General features: G+C 44.7%; 1 protein-coding gene across 4 annotated transcripts in view; it reads left to right on the top strand.

The window, feature by feature from the left end:
- Positions 1-21,253, top strand: part of AJAP1 (adherens junctions associated protein 1) — a 433,213-nt gene that overhangs the window by 299,605 nt on the left and 112,355 nt on the right. For all 4 annotated transcript variants that reach the window (XM_082274314.1, XM_082274312.1, XM_082274313.1 and 1 more), the window contains one exon: positions 18,524-18,769. In XM_082274314.1, the coding sequence (XP_082130440.1) occupies positions 18,524-18,769 (246 nt within the window). The remainder of the gene's footprint in view (positions 1-18,523; positions 18,770-21,253) is intronic.

Below are 21,253 nucleotides of genomic sequence, written 5' to 3'. Positions count from 1 at the left end.
AAGGTGAAAAAAAGTTCTGAAATTATTTATCTTTGTCTCATTTTTTATTTATTTTTTCACATCACAGAAACCGGACATTTTACCAGGGGTGTGTAGACTTTTTATATCGACTGTATCTGCTTCTGCATGTCACTCAATTGCCGACTGGATCAGCAAAGCACCAAACCCTTGCTGCTGTAAATGCTGGAGAATATTAGTTGAAAGCAAATGCAATGCGTCACTCTTTGGGTGGGTGAGGGAGTGGTGCAAGCAGGCTGGTAAATGTCTCATCCCCTTGCTGTGTCCTCCATAGTGATCCTGCCACTGGTGAGACATCGGCCTTACTAAGAAGTCTTGGTCCAAATGCCCCCTCTGCACAGTGACAGACCCGTCCTATTTTTCACTAATATGTATAGAAGCCATTGAATGGGCCTCTGGATGAAACCACATTGTGAGGATGGAGGAGCTACTTTCCGATGCTAATGGAAACGTCTCAAGATTTTGGGACTTGTGGTTTGCATGGATAGACTTCCCTAATTCACCTAAACTCTTACCGCTCTTTAATAGATGAACACCCTGACCACGTCTTATTGTCTAGCTCAGAGGGCCCACCTTTTGGTGGTTCTTCTTCTTCCTTCTTCTTCTTCCATCTTCTTCTTCCTCCTTCTTCCTTATTCTTCCTCCTTCTTCTTCTTTCTACTTCCTCATTCTTCTTCCTCCTTCTTCCTCCTTCTTCCTCCTTCTTCTTCCTTCTTCTTCTTCCTTCTTCTTCTTCTTCCTCCTTCTTCTTCTTTCTACTTACTCATTCTTCTTCCTTCTTCTTCTTCCTCCTCCTTCTTCTTCTTCCTTCTTCTTCTTCTTCCTCCTTCTTCTTTCTTCTTCCTCCTTCTTCTTCCTTCTTTTTCTTCTTCCTCCTTCTTTTTCTTCTTCCTCCTTCTTCCTTCTTCTTACTTGTCTTCTTCTTCCATCTTCTTCTTCCTCCTTCTTCCTTCTTCTTCTTCCTTCTTCTTCCTCCTCCTTCTTCTTCCTCCTTCTTCCTTCTACTTCCTTCTTCTTCTTCCCCCTTCTTCCTTCTTCTTCTTCTTCTTCCTCCTTCTTCCTTCTTCTTCATCCTTCTTCTTACTTCTTCTTCCTTCTTTTTACTTCTTCTTCCTTCTTCTTCCTCCTTCTTCTTCCTCCTTCTTCTTCCTCCTTCTTCCTTCTTCTTCATCCTTCTTCTTACTTCTTCTTCCTTCTTCTTCCTCCTTCTTCTTCCTCCTTCTTTTTCCTCCTTCTTCTTCCTTCTTCTTCCTCCTCCTTATTCTTCATTCTTCTTCCATCTTCTTCCTCCTCCTTCCTTATTCTTCCTCCTTTTTCCTTATTCTTTCTCCTTCTTCTTCTTTCTACGTCCTCATTCTTCTTCCTCCTACTTCCTCCTTCTTCCTTTTCTTCTTCCTTCTTCTTCCCCCTTTTTCCTCCTTCTTCCTTCTTTTTCCTCCTTCTTCCTTCTTCTTCCTCCTCCTTCTTCTTCCTTCTTCTTCCTCCTTCTTCTTCCTCCTCCTTCTTCTTCCTCCTTTTTCTTCTTCCTTCTTCTTTCTTCTTCTTCTTTCTCCTTCTTCTTCCTCTTCCTTCTTCTTCCTTCTTCCTCTTTTTTCTTCCTCCTCCTTCTTCTTCCTCCTCCTTCTTCTTCCTCCTCCTTCTTTCTTCTTCTTCCTTCTTCCTCTTTCTTCTTCCTCCTTCTTCTTCTTCTTTCTTCTTCTTCCCTTTTGCTCCCCCCCCCCCAACTTGCAAAAAACAATGTATTTTCTTAAGGAATCAGTCTAAATGTTTAAAGGTACAGTAACACAGGGGCCCTATATATCTCCCCATGTGTATTTTGAGCCTAGATGAGCACCAGGCCTGGGCCCATGCTCTTTGATCTCACTTTATGTCAAATATGGAAGTCTGTCAGCCGGTCGTTTGGTGTTGGTGCATGTGCACTATTTCTGAAGCCCCCCTAACATCATTATATATTTTTTGGATTCAACTGGTTTCCATCTTTCCCCAGTCCCCATAATATTTTTCTGTATTTGGAGAAAATATACATAGCCTAAAAATAGCCTAAAAACGAATGCAAGCACCAGGGGCAGACTGGCAACTTGCGGCCCAGGGGGCAAGTACAAACCAGAAGCCCATGGTGCAGGGACTCGGCCCCCCTCCCACTCTCCCTCTTCCTGTCCTCCTCCTGACCCCCATTCTAGGCCGAAGCCCTGCTCCAGGTACTCTCTACTCACCGGCTGAATCCGGGTTACCAATCTGGCCAGCAGTGGGGCGGTTGGGGGGAGAGCTGAGACAGCTCAGTTGGGGCTGGCCAGGGGAGGAGAGTCTCCAGTGGGGCATGGAACCGGCCTCTGCTCAGACAGTTTACACCATCCATGCTGGGGAGGGAAGGCCTTGTCTTCAAGGGGGCTTTTTACTTCTCTTCACCAGAAATTCCTTAGGCATGTCTGTGGCAGAAGCGGTGCAGCATTTTTACAGGACATCAGAGTGGCAATTGCCCCTCTGCCCCCTGGCCCAGTCCTCCCCTGGCAACCACCTTATCAAAGGACCAAGCAGCTGAATATATAGTAATTTTCTAGTGTATTTTTAACAGGGCAACGCATTACTTGTTTGCAATATATAAAGTTTTTTTGGTTTCTGAGGTTAATATGTTTGAACATTGATGGGACAAGTAGATCTTCCATCAGACTCAATGAACCAAGTGCGTCAGCTCCGCAGGCTGACATGCTGCGGCACATGGCAGGTGGCAGTTGCTGCCGTCCTTGTATCAAACTCCGTCAGAACCGGGAAACATACGAGCGGAATCAGGTCAGAGAGGCAGGAAACCATCGGTGGTCAGGAGATAAAGGATCAATCTATAGTGAAATGAGATCGAAGAGGCACTCAGAGACGATGGGACAATGACAGGCGGCATGGGGGGGGGGGGGGGGGCGCTGTGCGGAGAATTAGCCAAATAATACATGATTCTCTTGTTTTGTTGGGTAGAAATAAACAGGCGAGCTCCAGGAAGCCGGAAGAGCGGGGCGCTGATCTGTTCTCAGGATAATGGCATAATTGCGAGCAGATGTCACGCTGCCAGGACATCAATCCAGTTTTACTTTACACAACGCGGAATGGAAGACGCACAGCGTGACTGGAGCACAATACGCTCGGCTTAAAGGGAAACTCAAATCTTTTAAAGTAGAATTATGGTCAACTTTGAAAAGTGCCGATATGAGGCCATCTGTCAGTAGTAACAGTACACCAAATTTATTGTATTTCTGACCCCCACCACCAACTGTTACTGCGTTTTACTAGGTGTTGATGCTGCCTGAAGAACCATGTATTTCCAACTTTCTTCAGCAAGGATGATATAGTAACATAGAAGAGTGATGGGGCGGGGGGGGGGGGGGGGAATGGCCAAGTGGTCCATCAAGTCTGCCTGATTTTTGAATTATCTATCTATCTATCTATCTATAGCAGTGATGGCGAACCTTGGCACCCCAGATGTTTTGGAACTACATTTCCCATGATGCTCATGCACTCTGCAGTGTAGTTGAGCATCATGGGGAAATGTAGTTCCAAAACATCTGGGGTGCCAAGGTTCCCCATCACTGATCTATAGGCACAACTGTAATTGGCCCTTTACCATGCTCTGTGATTGGCTGTGTCCTAAGGACACAGCGATCACAGAGCGTCCCAGATGTGTGCCATAGGGGGGTGCACGGGGGGCATGGCTCTGGGAGAACATTTATGGACGCCCACAAAGAACTAGAGAGCCACCCTGTAGCCAACGTTCGGCTATGACGCCATTAGGAAGTGGTTAAATACCTCCAAAGGTAAAGCTTTATCAAAAAAATGATATAAAGCTCATTTGGGTACAGTGTTGCTTAGTGGAGTATTTGTTAGTCAAACACACACTGGAAACTGAAAAATGGTAATAATAGGATATTACTTGGGGGGGGGGGGCTAAGAATATGCATGCATCATACATACTACGGGGAGTAGAACTGGATGAATCCATAGTGGAGAGGGATTTGGGGGAATCAATGGTGGAGAAGGATCTGGGGGAATCAATGGTGGAGAAGGATCTGGGGGAATCAATGGTGGAGAAGGATCTGGGGGAGTCTATAGTGGAGAAGGATCTGGGGGAGTCTATAGTGGAGAAGGAACTGGGGGAGTCAATGGCGGAGAAGGATCTGGAGGAATCAATGGTGGAGAAGGATCTGGGGGAATCAATGGTGGAGAAGGATCTGGGGGAATCAATGGTGGAGAAGGATCTGGGGGAGTCAATGGTGGAGAAGGATCTGGGGGAATCAATTGTGGAGAAGGATCTTGGGGGAGTCAATGGTGGAAAAGGATCCGGGGGAATCGATGGTGGAGAATGATCTTGGGGAGTCGATGGTGGAGAAGGATCTGGGGGAATCAATGGTGGAGAAGGATCTCGGTGGAGTCAATGGTTGAAAAGGATCTGGGGAAATCGATGGTGGAGAAGGATCTTGGGGAGTCAATGATGGAGAAGGATCTGGGGGAATCGATGGTGGAGAAGGATCTCGGGGAGTCAATGGTGGAGAAGGATCTGGGGGAATCCATAGCGGAGAAGGATCTGGGTGTTCTGGTAGATCATAAGCTCAATAATAGCATGCAATGCCAAGCTGCGGTTTCCAAAGCAAGCAAAGTCCTTTCTTGTATAAGAGAGGAATGGACTCCAGAGAGAGAGACATCATCTGTACAAATCATTAGTAAGACCTCATCTGGAATATGCAGTTCAGTTTTGGGCTCCAGTTCTCAGAAAGGATATCGGGGAACTGGAGAAAGTGCAGAGAAGGGCAACCAAACTGATAAGAGGCATGGAGGAGCTCAGCTATGAGAAAAGATTAGAGGAACTGAAAGGAGTTGTGAAGTCTCATAGTTTTTCACCTTAATGCATTCAATGCATAAGGGGGGGGGGATATGATCTCCATGTATAAATACATAAGGGGGCTTCTAAAATGATCATAGAGACCTGTGATCCTATATAGAAGGTTTACAGGTGCTTTGTGATCATTTCAGGGAGAAAAACGGTCAGATTTACATTCATATCATTTAATATCACTCCGCCTGTGACAGAGCTGTGACACTGACTGAAGACATCCTAAGTCTTCCGCAGCAGCCGGGAGATCGCATGGCACTTGCGGGTGTCCGTAAGCCACCGGCGGTGGGCCGCATTGCCTGCGGTTCCAGGCTGCAGGCGGCATGCCTGGACTAACTGGTGGTGGTGAAGAAAATGACATTCACCAATGGCTCTTTCAAACAATAACGTATAGATTGGCCTCTTACCAGAATACAGCAGTTTGAAGGCGTATGTTGTTAATCCATCTCCATATTCCCGGTACAGTGAGCTCACTCAATTATAAGAAAAATGCTCTTTTTTTTCTTGTTCAGGACCATTTTTATGGAAAGTCGGATAACAAGTCGCTTCAAATAAGATAAGGAGGCGACTCCCATTGAAGTCTATGGGACAGGTCGGATCACAGGTCGCCTCAAAGTAGTACAGGACCCTTTTCTGAAGTCGGAGCGACTTCAGTAGTGCCAACTAAGACGGCACTCATTGATTAACATTGCTTTGGTTATGTCAAGCGACTTGGGGCGACTTGAGGGCACACAAGTCGCCTCACAAGTCGCGCTAGTGTGAATGGGCTCTTAACCTCTTAAATGCACAATTGTTATAAGGTATCTGCCGATGCCGATCCGATCCGGAAGTATTATTTTGTTATAAGCTCACAAAACAGTACTTCCGGATCGGACTCGGGATCGGCGATTTCACAAAGCAAAAGATCGGCGTCGGGATCGGGACCAAAAAAGTCGGATCGGTGCATCCCTAGTTCTAATCACACCAGGAGCGACTTATCAGTTCCCCAGCCAATCGGCTAGCATGCGATCCTCTGCTCTCTCCACATAAGGTTCAATCAGGGACGATCTCTCCACTCTCCCTGATCTTCAGTTTGTGGTTAGCGCACCTTTTTTCCCCATATATAACTATGTAAATGGTTAAGCGGTCTGCATGTCTGGATTGAACCAGGGACAGGTTTGCTTTGAGAACTTGCCCAGAATTATTAGATTCTAAAACTTAAATTAAAAAAAAAAAAAAAAAAAAGTTTTGCGGTACATTCTGTAATTCTGTAATTGAATTGAATATTTCAGTGCCTGCAAGTTAATAATTTACTTGTACGGAATCCAGGTGTAGACGGCTGTTGGAGAACTCATAAACGTTATATGGAGGGTTCCTCCGAATGGTGTAATATATTAGAATATTGACTCATATATAACCTTCCTTTTCCATTAGAAAAATTGCTCAGACGTATGGAAATAAATAATGTAATTGAGTGGAAGTACGGCGCGCAACTGCTAATGACTTCTAGAGAGAACGGCTGAACTTGGCTGCGGAGAGGGAAGCCTTCGTCTGCAGTCCCGGTCATTTTATTGCATTGAACATAATCTAAGGAAAGTCCCATAAATAGCGTGTTCCCAGTATAGCAGAATCTTGTCTGGATTGTTATCTCTGAGAACAAATTTACCGGCGCATTATCCGCCTGGTAGAAGTTGAGTTATTGGAGACGGATGGAGTAAAATTGCTCGTTCTTTTCAGTAAATCCAATGAGTCAGTCTTTTTTTTTTTTAAGCTAAAACAAAAAAGTGACACTCAGATTTTTTAAAACAAAACACTAAAGTTAGCCAAATTTTTTTCTATAATGTGAAAGATTTAGTTACGGCGAGTAAATAGATACCCAACATGTCTCACTTTAAAATTGCGCACCCTCGTGGAATGACGCCAAACTTCGGTGCTTAAAAATCTCTATAGGCGACGCTTTAAACATTTTTACAGGTCACCAGCTTAGAGTTACAGAGGAGGTCTAGGGCTAAAATTATTTCTCTCACTTTAACGTTCGCAGCGATACCTCACATGTATGGATTGAATGTAATTAACATATGTGACCGCGATATACGCATGCGTTCGCTTCGTGGGGACGGGGGCACTTTAATTTTTTTTTTTATTGTTTATTTTATTTTATTTATTTATTTATTTATTTATTTTATAAATTTTGCCTTTAATTTTTTTTTTTTTTTTTTGATCACCTTTATTCCTATTACAAGGAATGCAAACATCCCTTGTAATAGGAATAGTGAATGACAGGTCCTCTTTATAGGGAGATGTGGGATCAATAAGACCTCAGATCTCTCCTACAGGCTAGAAAGCCTGAAATAAAAAAAAAAAGAAACGATCTCAGCTGGATGCCGAGATCTCGGCAGTATTAAAATTGCCAGGCCAGGCGCAATGTCATCACGTCATCACGTCGCGCCCAGGCCTCCGAGAGTCATAGAGACTGCCGGGGACCATCTGGTCCACGCAGTCTCTATGGTGACACTTCCGTTGGCGGCCGATTCCTTCTCCGGCTTGCCGGTAGAAGCACTGGAGGGCGGCCGGAGGGGGGGGGGATGTCCCCTCCCGCCACCTGTAAGAACGATCAAGCTGCTATGATTGTTCTTGTGGTGAAGGGAATCGCCGGAGGAAAAAAACGATATCTGAATGATGCCGGCAACTGCACCACCCATCAGTCAGATATCCCCACCTAAACAACAATATCTCTCCTGCGCTCAAGTGGTATGCGGGAAGGTGAATCTTCTAGGCTGTTTTATGACACAAATGAAGTGGTCTTGCTGCCCCCCTCAGGACCAAGGGTATCCAAAAGGCACTACAAGAAAACAACAAGAGAAGGGTGCACCAACCTTGTGCATTACCACTTAAAAGTTTATTAAAATCAAAGAAGGGTAGCGTACAATATACTCACAAACGTAGCATATGAACAAGCATATAGGAAATGGGCACCGCTCGCTTCCAGGACACTTCTCTACTGCTGGATAGCGTGATGGCGCCCTCAAAACCTGATGTGGCTTACGCATTTCGAGGGAGGACCCTCTTCCTCAGAGCCAAAATCTGAGGAAGAGGGTCCTCCCTCGAAACGCGTAAGCCACATCAGGTTTCAGGACGCCATCACGCTATCCAGCAGTAGAGTGTAATGTTCTGGTACCTTTGGGTACCCTAATTACTCTTTCATAAGTGTATGCGCCCCACCATTCTCTTTTGGTAAGGTGCGCATACACCTTTAAGACTGATGCTGTCATCACTGAGCGCCGGACTGGATGGCTATTTAGATCGCCGGCTCTCACTCACATGTGTTCATTCAAACTGCTTTGTGCCTTGATGCTAACCTGTCTTGAAGCTCTCATGCTTGCAAGCATACCTCGCTGTCGGAACCACGCTGCGCTGATCCCTGTATCCCGCTACCGGATCATCCGCTCTTGCCGAACCTCTCCTCTACTACATTGCTATTAGTGATAAGTAACCCACAGGGGAAACCTCTATAACTTTCATACTAAAGCTTACACTATCTAGCTCTGCATACTAAGGACTATTACTACATCTGCATTATCTAAGATTGCTAGCTCTTGAGCCTACTACCACCTGTTCTTGCACTGGGTTGATCTCTCTTGTATGTCCACCTGCTACTCTGTCATCTGCTACCATACATGATTGCTAAACCTATCTGCATCCCATCTGCTACTATCTTACTTTCAAGAACATTTCCTTTCAAGTGTCTGTCATCTACCATCTCTACCCAACCTGTCTCTTCAGCCTATCATCACTGTGTTACTATATACATAAGTCACTCTAGGAAACATCTTATTGAGTGTGTGTATTTACTTGCTGAATTGAGATCATCCACACATGATGAGTCATTGAGAGTTGGGATTGGTGTCTCGGCGTTTCTCTACATGACTACTGAAGTGGAATATTTCTGCAGCTGAAAATCCACATCATACATAAAACGCAGGAGCGTTACATAGAGAAGTGTCCTGGAAGCGAGCGGTGCCCATCCCCACCTAAACCCCAGGACGTCAAAGGACGCCCACCTAAGGGGAAGTGGTTTTAAGGAATTTCTAATAACTATTCATCTCACTCAGTTGAAGGGTGCAGCTGTTTGAAAGGAATCTCAGCCACCACTGATGTATTTTGATACGGGCGGCGGGGTGACAGTCATGAAGTACAAGTGAGAAGTGATCTTCCTTCATCTGAGAAGACAAACTGGTTCCATAAAGCCCATGTTTTTTGTGTATCTTTCATGTTTGTCTCGTGCCGACAAAATCAGATCCTCAAACCGGTTTATTTCCTCCACCTTTCTCAGCCACATTCCAATAGTCGGAGGGTTGGCGTTCCGCCATGTGAGGGGGGGATACAAGCTTTTGCAGCATCTAAGTGACGGATAATGGAGTGTTTATACCTTCCAGCCATGGGCTTCCGCAGGTAGCCCTTTCCTCTCCAGCCTGACTACCTTGGAACTCCTTACCCTGCATGGGTGAGAAGTACTCAACATTACCTCCAAACCGTCTTCCTTATAGGGACCACAACCCAAATAGTGGGGGAAAAAACTGCTACCCAGGACCCATCCCTGGCAACCTGTACAGCACACAAACACAAAAATTTGCCCCTACCTTCTGCAGGTAGGGGAAAATGCCCCCCCCCCCCCCCTGGCAACTCAACTTCCCCTTTCAAGTGGTTGTTAAGCCACTTTATACCATCCTGTCTGGTCTGTTTAATAATCGTGTGTGCCCCCTGTATCTGTGTTTTAAAAAAATAAGCCGTTCTTTACCAGTTTTTTCAGAGCACCGAGCCCCGCTCACGTGACCCGGCGGCTCTCTCCTCTCTCCGTCTGACAGCTGCCTGCAGCAGGCGGGGCTGAGGATTCCTCACTGATGTCAGTCAGGAAGGGAGGAGGAGCGGAGGGGGAGAAGAGGAGAGAGGCAGCGGGTCACGTGAGCGGAGCTCGACACTCTGAAAAATGGTAAAGAACGGCTTATTTTTTTAAAACACAGATACAGGGGGCACACAGGATTATTAAACAGACCAGACAGGATGGTATAAAGTGGCTTAACAACCACTTGAAATGGGAAGTTGAGATTCCAAGGGGTGGGAGGGCATTTTCCCCTACCTGCGGAAGGTAGGGGAAAATTTTTGTGTTTGTGTGCTGCACAGGTTGCCAGGGATGGGTCCTGGGTAGCAGTTTTTTCCCCCACTATTTGGGTTGTGGTCCCTATAAGGAAGACGGTTTGGAGGTAATGTTGAGTACTTCTCACCCATGCAGGGTAAGGAGTTCCAAGGTAGTCAGGCTGGAGAGGAAAGGGCTGACTTTTAGTACACTTTCAGTTTCTAAGTCTGTATCCGGAACCCAGAATTTTGGGGACGCAACGAGTTTTGGGTGGGTAGAACCTCTAGACCAAACCCTGATTACAGGGACTTTGGTTCTGAAGGCGTTAGTCTGGATGGCTCAGAGTCCTGAAAAGGAAAAGGAAGCAGTCGGCACAGTGAGAGAGAGCTGGACACACAGAGGAGGACTGGGCCAGGGGGCAAGGGGGAAATTACCCCCTGGGCCGATCTAAAGCCCCGTTAAAAGGCTGTACTGCTTCTGCCACAGCCCCCCCAGCAAGGATGGTGTAAACTGTGTCTGAGCAGAGGCCAGTTCCCTGCCCCACTGGAGACTCTCCTACCCTAGGCAGCCCCAGCCTGAGCTGTCCCAGCTCCCCTCTCCCCAACTACCCTCTAATGGGCAGGTCAGGAACCCGGATTTGACTGGTGAGTAGAGAGTACCTGGAGAGGAGCTTCAGCATGGAATGGGGGTCAGGAGAGGAGGAGGGTGGGAAGAAGGAGAGTGGGAGGGGGGCTGAGTTGCTGCATGATGGGCCTCTGGTTTGTACTTGCCCCCTGGGCCGAAAGTTGCCAGTCTGCCCCTGTGGACACACCTGGTTGAACTCGGGATTGAGCCACGGTATCTGAACTGCGAAAACTCCTTCCTTTGGACCCCTGAAGGTGACAGGAATACCCAAAACCCCAGAGTGGGACTGCTATGGTGGCAGTGTGCCATTGCCCTGTTTTTTGCTATTTGAACCAGACTTTTGGACTATTTTGTGTTCGTTTTGCTGCAAGTAAACTGTTTGTTTTCTGGATTGTTTACAAGTTCAATAAAGAACTTTTTACAAGCGGCTGCTGGTGATCTCGGTCCGTCCACCTGACAGTGCACTAGTGTATTGTTTTCTAAAAATCTGCATTTGATAAATGGCTGCCCAAATATCGTGTGACCTAAAATATTGCAGAGGCCACCATTTTATTCTCCAGGGCCTCTGCTTTCAGAAAATATAATCATGCTAGGGGATTCTATGTAATTTTCTACAAAAAAAAAAAAAATATGCTGATGTGTGTGGAAAATTAAAAAAATTGCCCCAGACAGTTTATGATTAATGTAATCCACATCTGACTGCAACTTCAGCCAAACCCAAAGTCATGTGAAGGCTTCATACTTATGGTCCTGAGACCCAAGCTTGAGAAGTCCCTACTTGTGGCACACCAGGTGATTATATACAGCTATCAGAATGCTATCAATGGCAAAAGTTTTATTATGATATTAGAGCCAATGGATATAGCGTGACCCAGATGTACGAATTTCAGGACCACCATTAGGATCAGTTACTTCTCAGTCCAGGACTATTGGATCAAACATTTAACACAAGGTAGCTATTATGCCAATAGTTTAGATAAAATTATTTTAAGCATCAAGGGTTCATGGGTAAAATCCGACAGGCTGGTTGTACCCAAGTTGATCGATCAGTCAACTTGGTACATTCAGTCTTCCAATACAGCAATTGAATCACGGCCGGTCCTTGCTGAACCGGCCGAGATTCAAACCATCTATGGCCAGCTTTAAAAGGTTCAGTCTACTCTAAATAACTCAACTTTTTGATAAATTATGTAAAGATAAACCCATGGACATTTTCTTATTTTCCACAGCTATTCTATCGGTGAGATCTCTGTGTTGTATGCCTGGATGAATACCTGCTGTTGTCATTATGGGAGGTTCCCAATCCCCCTGCTGAATTCCTTATGTGTTATAAATGGATATTGTGACAAGGATGCAGCAGTTTGGAGGCACCTGGGGTTCCCACTCATTCCAGGATGTGCGCCTCATTGGAAGAAAACTGGCCTTTCAGTTTTCTCCAAGATTAGTAAACCCTGGTATGGGTCCTGGAGCCCGAAGACTTTGTAGAGTACTGAGATTAATAAATATTGGTATGAGTCCTGGAGCCCAAAGGCTTTGTAGAGTACTGAGATTAGTAAATCCTGGTATTAGTCCTGGAGCCCAAAGGCTTTGTAGAGTATTTAGATTAGTAAATCCTGGTATGAGTCCTGGAGCCTAAAGGCTCTCTAAAGTATTGATATTAGTCAATCCTGGTATAAGTCCTGGATCCCAAAGGCTTTGTAGAGTGAGGAGAATAGTACATCTTGGTATGACTCCTGGAGCCCAAAGACTTTGTAGAGTATTGAGATTATTAAACCCTGGTATGGGTCCTGGAGCCCAAAGACTTTTTAGAGTATTGAGATTAATAAATATTGGTATGAGTCCTGGAGCCCAAAGGCTTTGTAGAGTACTGAGATTAGTAAATCCTGGTGTTAGTCCTGGAGCCCAAAAGCTTTGTAGAGTATTTAGATTAGTAAATCCTAGTATGAGTCCTGGAGCCTAAAGGCTCTCTAAAGTATTGTAATTAGTCAATCCTGGTATAAGTCCTGGATCCCAAAGGCTTTGTAGAATGAGGAGAATAGTACATCTTGGTATGACTCCTGGAGCCCAAAGGCTTTGTAGAGTATTGAGATTATTAAATCCTGGTATGGGTTCTTGAGCTCAAAGACTTTGTAGAGTATTGAGGTTAATAAATCCTGGTATGTGTCCTGGAGCCTAAAGGCTTTGTAGATATTGAGATTAGTAAATCCTGGGAAGGGTCCCGAAGCCCGAAAACTTTGTGGAGTATTGAGGTTAGTAAATCCTGGTATGAGTCCTGGAGCCTGAAGACTTTGTAGAATATTGAGTGGGATGTAGCCTCCAACGATGGGTTCATGTTTTGACAGTGATCAGCACCTGTAGATTGGGCATGTTCTGGTCACCATCAAAACATGGAGCCAGCATTGGAGACTTCATCCCACTCAATACTCTACAAAGCCTTCAGGCTCTCAATACTAAAAGGCCTTATGTTTTTGGAGCTCTTCAGAGTTCAGGGCTTCTCCCTCCAAAAGAGACTGTTGGGCTTCCAGGGAGCAGCAGATGTATGCAGGCACACTGGGAGTCTTTGTGTTTTGATGTCACACATCTGGTCTGAGGCCAATTTGATGAGATGGCTTCCCTTTCAGCTAAGTGCCAAGCACCACTGAAGGTAGGAACAGGGAGTGCTATACTCAAAGTAGCACTGTTTAGGTAGACCCACTGGAAGCCGTTTTTAAGGCAGGGGAACTGGATAGCTGTCAGCTGGTCTGTCAGGGCAGATGGCAGGACCTCCATAGCCCCAGGTATGTAGCTGAACCAGGGCTACAACCACAGGCAAGGTGGCACGGGAGGAAGAAGCAGAAGTAGGCTGGCAGGACAGAACTGAAGAGGTAAAGTCAGAATGAGAGCCAAATTCATACACAGGAAGGCAAGCCAGGGAGTATGCAAGAAGGGTAGTTAGGAGCAAGCCAGGGTCATTCAAGGTAGAGCAAGAGAAGCAGAGTCCTTAGAGAAAGCCGGGGTCAAAACCAGGGATCAGGCAGAAGAGAAGTTCATAGGCAAGCCGGGTCAGTAACGGGTAATCCAAGAATACAAGAAACACAGGAACAAGTACTGGTAGCTGAAGATCATCCAGCAAAGTTGTAAGTGCAGCCACTGACCTTATATAGGGCATTTTGCGCCAGTTCTGGCAGAAGGTGTGCGTGAACTAGCGCAAGTGTGAACGTTTGCGCTCACTCGCACATTTCTACGCAAATGAGCACGACCATGTAAAATATTGGCAACTATGCCAACTCTTTTCTTCAGCACGTCCTTTTCAGCACCTGCTCATCCTTATTCAGAATAGCATCCTGACACTCGACTATGACCTGTCTGGCCAGAGAGAGAGTAGATCTGACCAGGCCGTAGCGTGAAAGTTGACTGTCCATGTGGAAAAAAGGTGGAGGGTCTGAGCTCAACCATATAAAACCCAGGAGGCTGAATTCTGGTATAAAGATGCAATTCTGAAAATCCCTATGTGGGAAAAGTCCTGTTGTATGGAACCCTTTCTGTTTTACACTTTTCTTTACATTCCTTTATTGTCTTCCTAGTTTCTAGCCTAGGCCAAAATTATGTCACACAACCCAGGAGACTTCATGGGAAGAGGGGTGTAATGGAACCATGACCCCACAATGTGTTTGTGGGCTTCCGTCAGTATACCGCTTCCTCCAGTCTTGAACATACATATCAGATATTACAGCGCCCCCATACAAAACTAGCTGGAAATTAACTTGTATAGATCTGGAACCTTTATTGAACAAACTCACACCGAATATATACCACACTCAGGTCAGGTGCCTGATTACATTATCGTATGCAGATGGAATTGTATACAGAAATATAATTAACCTGAGCTATTTACCTAGCCATCTGGACAGAAGCAATAGGTGAGTTAATTAACAATGGGACAGACATGCTAAACAGAAAACACATCACACCTTAATACACAGACAATAGGAAGAGACCACCAGTAACAGACTTTTCCGTCTCTGACATTGAAGAACATGAGGACAGAACAGAGGCCAATGTTCAGAATCAAACAGGCCAGGATAAGTCTCCATATATTTCTTGAGATATATGGTTGATAAATATTACTGTCCCATTTGAAGTAATTCAAACCATATTCTTGGTGTGCATTAGCTGTCCATCATTTTCTTGGCCACCCTGTGCCCCTAATAAACACAGGGTGATCTACACATAAGAGGGGCCTAGGGAGCTGAGGGAGGGATTTCTTCTCTAAGGTAAGCTGTGTTCCACAGCCCCCCCCCCCTCCCACCCCAACCAAAGTGACTCCCATCAGGACTAGTGTCCTGCTTTCTCAGCTAAGCAAACCCTCCCGCCTGCATGCCTGAGCTAAGGGCAGATGGATTTCAGTAAGTAAATGTTACTTGAATCATCTGCCCTTACTCAAGATGGCCACAGCTAGAAATGTTAGGGGAGGTGTTTTTCAAAGTGATTTCCCAACAAAATGAAGCATGGAGACATGGATGGATGGGGATGTAGAAGGGCGGATTGAAACATGAATAGATGGGGAGGGGGTTGCTTTGAGTATTAACCTCTTTACGCCCGCCGCATATACTGCGGCAGGCAGCCGCTCCCAGGCGAATCGTCGTACATATACGGCGCTCGCTCTCGGCAGGCTAGGGGGAGAGCATGCACCAGCGGCGGCGCGCTCCCGCCCCCGCTCATCAGCGGGGAAGCCGATGCACGGGGCTGGTGGCTCCGATTGCCGCCTGACACCCACGATCGCTCCCCACTGAGAGAGAAGGACGGTCGGATGTTGTAAGCACAGCTGACCGTTCTTCTCCCTGGAACGATCATAGAGCGCCTGTGATCCTTCTATCTAGGATCACATGTCTCTATGGTCATTTCAGAAGCAACGCCCCCCACACAGTTAGAATCACTCCCCTAGGCTCATATTTAACCCCTTGATCACCCCTAAGGTTAACCCCCTTCCCTGCCAATGGCATTATTACAGTAACAGTGCATAATTTTTAGCACTGATTACTGTAGTAATGTCACTGGTACCCCCAAAAGTGTCAAAAATGTCAGTCAAGGGTCCGATCTGTCCGCCGCAATGTTGCAGTCCCGCTAAAAGTCGCAGATCGCCGCCATTACTAGTAAAAAAAAAAAAACAATAAAAATTATGTAAATCTTTCCCCTAGTTTGTTGACGCAATAACTTTTGTGCAAACCAATCAATACACGCTTATTGCGATTTTTTTTTACCAAAAATATGTAGCAGAAAACAAATTGGCCTAAAATGTTAAAATTTTGATTTTCAATTTTTTATTTATTTTTTTGAGAATGTTATATAGCAGAATGTGAAGAATATTGTTTTTTTTTTTTTTTTTCTTTTTTTCAAAATTGTCGCTCTTTTTTTGTTTATAGCGCAAAAAATAAAAATCGCAGAGGTGATCAAATACCACCAAAAGAAATCTCTATTTGTGGAAAAAAAAAAGGACAACAATTTTATTTGGGTAAAGCGTCGCATGACCGTGCAATTGTCCTTTAAAATAACGCAGTGCCGAATCGCAAAATAGGCCCTGGTCGGGAAGGGGGCAAATCCTTCCGGTCTTAAAGTGGTTAAAAATGAATAAAATTGCGTTTTCGGTTTGTGGTGCTCAGATGCAAAGTAGTTCCGCTCTTTTTTTTTTTTTTTTTTTCAGGTAATAAATCATGTTTTACTTTTTTTGAGTCTTTTTTGCTAATTTGATGTAATAAATGTCTAAAGTTTGCTGTCTGAAATCCATCCAAACCCAGTCCAAGGCATGATGGAGGTTGGGAGGGAGAGAAGGAGCACCTGGAAGGGAGGGAATCTGCGATTAAGCGGTATCCTGCGTCCTCCTAATTATCCCAATCTAAGTCAGACGTAAACTCAAACAGCGGGATCCGCTTATCTCTAGTAGCTGCTCTTCTGTGAAGGAAAAAAAAAAAATCTAAAAATCCAAACTATCAACTTGGGATTACCTAAAGTGAACCCCGCCCCCCCCCCCCGCCATCCCATCCTCTTACCCTTTGTACTCCTCATTATAAAAGTTTTCCTTCTTTTTTTGTTAATTATTTATTTATCAATATTTTAATTGTTACAAATTTCAATAAAAACCTCAATCTAATAATACACAAACCATGATTCTGTATAATACAAAGAAAAAGGTACAACCAATTTACCAAAACTTTCTTCCCTCCCCACTCAACCCCCCCCCCCCCCCTCCCTTCACCCTCCCCCTGCTCCCCTACCCCCTCTCCTTATCTCTTAATTTTCTTTTTCTCCTTCATTCCTTTTAGTATATTCTCTATTTTTTTTTAACTCATTCCAGCATTCCCATAAGGCTTCCCATTTCTTCCTGTCCTCCTCTCCCTCAATACACAGGAATTCCATATTTTTAGTAGTCTCTATTTTTTTAAACCATATCCCTATTTTTGGGGGGTATTCTTTCTGCCAGTTTAGGGGTATCAAACTTTTGGCCGCGTTCATGAGATGTGGAATCAGGGAGCTTTTATATTTTTTAACCGAACCTTTTATCCCATGAAACAGACAAAACCACGGATCATCTGGGATCTCTAAATTTGTAATCTTTTTTTATCAGTGTGGCTACCTCCTTCCAATATTTCCTAATTTTCGGACAGTCCCACCATAGATATGCCATGGTGCCATCTACTTCACACCCCCTCCAGCACTTTTTTTAAATCCCCATCTGATATTTACCTATTTTATCGGGGGGGGGTATTATACCACCTAGAGATACATTTATACTTAATTTCTACTGTATTAGTATCTATTGCAGAACTATGGATCAATTACCTGCTTTTTTAACCACTTGCTGACTGCTCACTAGAGCTCTACTGCGGCAAAGTGGTTCGTTATCGTCTGGCGACGTAGACCTACGTCGCCAGACACTCCCCTTACTCGAGCCGGAGGCTCGCTCCCACTGTTTTCAGTCACAGCGGGAGTCGGGCCATGGGAGGAGAGGCGGTGATCACCGCTGCTCTTCCCCGATCGTCGGGGATCGAGTGTGGAGATCCGCCCGCTTGTGTAAACAGAGCGGGCGGATCTCCTAAGTGGCAGGCAGGGTCAGATTGCAGGGTTTAGCATAGCTGAACATGCGATCTGTCCCTGTGTCACTCAGTCACCTCCCCTCACACACGTCAGTAAGCACCAGGCATACATTAACCCCTCCCTCTCCAATAAAATTAACCCCTTCCCTGCCAGTGTCATTTTTACAGTAACAGTGCATATGTTTTGCACTGATTACTGTAGAAATGTCACTGGTACCCCCAAAAGTGTCAAAAATGTCAGTCAGGGGTCCGATCTGTCCGCCGCAATGTCGCAGTCCCGCAAAAAAATTTGCAGATCACCGCCATTACTCGTCAAAAAAAAAAAACAACAAAAATGACAAAAATCTTTCCCTTAGTTAGTAAACGCAACAACTTTTGCGCAAACCAATCAAAATACGCTTATTGTGATTTTTTTTTACCAAACATAGGTAGCAAAAAAACAATTTGGCCAAAAATTTAAAAAAATTTAGATTTTTACATTTTTTGGGGGGGGGGGAATTTCATAGAAAAAATGTGAAAAATATTGTTATTTTTTCAAAATTTAAGCTCTTTTTTTGTTTATAGCGCAAAAAGTAAAAATCGCACAGGTGATCAAATACCACCAAAAGGAAGCTCTGTTTGTGGGAAAAAAAGGACGTAAATTTTGTTTGGGTACGGCATTGCATGACCGCGCAATTGTCCGTTTTAAGTCGCACAGTGCCGAATCGCAAAAAGTGGCCCAGACGTAAGACAGCAAAATCATCCGGTGGTAAAGTTGTTAAAAGTTTTCCTTCTAAACCATCCGAAGTTCCTTTTATAACTCTGTGTATTCATCTTTTTTTTTTCCAGCTGCGCGCAAAGTGGGAACGCTCGGCGGAACAGCCACCAGCGGAAAATTAATCAGCAGGAAGAGAGCTGCCAAAATCTAACAGACTTCACCCCGGCGCGCGTCCCCAGCAACATCGACATCTTCACCGCCTACAACGAGACCCTGCAGTGTTCCCACGAGTGCGTCCGGACCCCCGTGCCCGTATATACCACCGAGGAGACGCTACACCAAACCGCGGCGTACAAGACGGCCTTCAATGGCAATAGGTAAGGAGACTGATAGTTCATGGGGGGGGCGATTCTCAATCTGTTATCTTTTTAGTATTTGTGTATATATTTTTATAATAAAGTATCATTATATAGTATTTATAAATATTTATTTATATATTCAGTATATTTATTTTGTATATGTATATTTTAAATATTTTATAACATTATATTTGTGTTTACAGTATACAGTTATAAAGTAGCATTATACAGTATTTAGACATTTCTATAGTATCTAACACTATATTACCAAAAGTATTGGGACGCCTGCCTTTACACACACATGAACTTTAATGGCATCCCAGTCTTAGTCCGTAGGGTTCAATATTGAGTTGGCCCACCCTTTGCAGCTATAACAGCTTCACCTCTTCTGGGAAGACCGTCCACAAGGTTTAGGAGTGTTTCTAGGGCAGTGATGGCGAACCTTGGCACCCCAGATGTTTTGGAACTACATTTCCCATTAAGCACCCTGCAATATAGTTGAGCATCATGGGAAATGTAGTTCCAAAACATCTGGGGTGCCAAGGTTTTCCATCACTGGTCTACTCTTCTGGGAAGGCCGTCCACAAGGTTTAGGAGTGTGTCTAGGGCAGTGATGGCAAACCTTGGCACCCCAGATGTTTTGGAACTACAGTACATTTCCCATTAAGCTCATACACTCTGCAATGTAGCTGAGCATCATGGGAAATGTAGTTCCAAAACATCTGGGGTGCCAAGGTTTTCCATCATTGGTCTACTCTTCTGGGAAGGCTGACCACAAGGTTTAGGAGTGTCTATGGGAATGTTTGAGCATTCTTCCAGAAGCACATTTGTGAGGTCAGGGACAGATGTTGGAGGACGAAGGCCTGGCTAACAGTCTCCGATCTAATTCATCCCAAAGGTGTTCTATCGCATTGAGGTCAGGCCAGTCAAGTTCCTCCACCCCAAACTCGCTCATCCATGTCTTTATGGACCTTGCTTTGTGCACTGGTGCGCAGTCATGTTGGAACAGGAAGGAGCCATCCCCAAACTCCTCCCACAAAGCTGAGACATGAAATTGTCCAAAATGTCCAAAATGATGGTCCTTGCTTTGTGCACTGGTCGAAATCATTTGGTGGAGGGGGTATAAAAGTGTGGGATGGCTTTTCCGGGGTGGGGCTTGGCCCCTTAGTTCCAGTGAAGGGAACTCTTAAGGTGTCAGCATACCAAGACGTTTTGGACAATTTCATGCTCCCAACTTCATGGGAAGAGTTTGGGGATGACCGCTTCCTGTTCCAACATGACTGCGCACCAGTGCACAAAGCAAGGTCCATAAAGACATGGATGAGCGAGTTTGGGGTGGAGGAACTTGACTGGCCTGGACAGAGTCCTGACCTTTGGGATAAATTATAGCGGAGACTGCAAGCCAGGGTTTCTCGTCCAAAACCAGTGCCTGACCTCACAAATGCTCTTCTGGAAGAACGGTCAAACATTCCCATAGACACACTCCTAAACCTTATGGACAGCCTTCCCAGAAGAGTAGACCAGTGATGGAACATCTTGGCACCCCAGATGTTTTGGAACTACATTTCCCATGATGGTCAACTACACTGCATGAGCCTAATGGGAAATGTAATTTCAAAACATCTGGGGTGCCAAGGATCACCATCACTGCCCTAGACACACTTCTAAACCTTGTGGACAGCCTTCCCAGAAGAGTTGAAGCTGTTATAGCTGCAAAGGGGGGGCCAACTCAATGTTGAACCCTATGGACTAAGACTGGGATGCCATTAAAGTTCATGTAAGGATCTCGCAGAGCGCGGTGACGTCAGCACGTCGCTAACCTCGATGTGTTTAGTCATAGATGACGTCATCCTGGGGTCCAGGCTTCCCAGAAGAGTTGAAGCTGTTATAGCTGCAAAGGGTGGGCCAACTCAATATTGAACCCTACAGACTAAGACTGGGATGCCATTAAAGTTCATGTGCGTGTGTAAAGGCAGGCGTCCCAATACTTTTGGTTATCTATCTATCTATCTATCTATCTATCTATCTATCTATCTATCTATCTATCTATCTATCTATCTATCTATCTATCTATCTATCTATCTATCTATCTATCTATCTATCTATCTAATCTATCTAATCTATCTATCTCTTGAGCTTAGAATTGAAGTTCTTATATTTCTTTGTGGAAAAAAAAAATGAAAAAAAAAAAAACAGCATTCCCTTCATTTTCTAAGCTCAGGAACCACTGCACTGGCAAAGTGCGCAGTCTGTTTGCCTTTAGTAAATCCATCCCTATGAGAATCACTCAGGGCGGTGTTTCACTTTAACACTTCAGCGACACACTCAGACTACATTGTAATTATTATTTATCTTTATTTCCCAACTGGATAATGACTGTATACAAGTATTACTTAATGTAAGAAGAATTTAATAGAAGACAATTAGCATACAATTAAAAATGTGATGTATAATTGTACTAAGAAAAAGAACAAGAGCGGCTTTAATGATTAGACATTAATG

The sequence above is a fragment of the Pelophylax lessonae genome (assembly GCF_965119305.1).
Source record: "Pelophylax lessonae genome assembly, chromosome: 12".
Classification (NCBI taxonomy): domain Eukaryota; kingdom Metazoa; phylum Chordata; class Amphibia; order Anura; family Ranidae; genus Pelophylax; species Pelophylax lessonae.
Note: the sequence above shows the minus strand (reverse complement) of the source record. Positions and strands in the feature narration are given on the sequence as shown.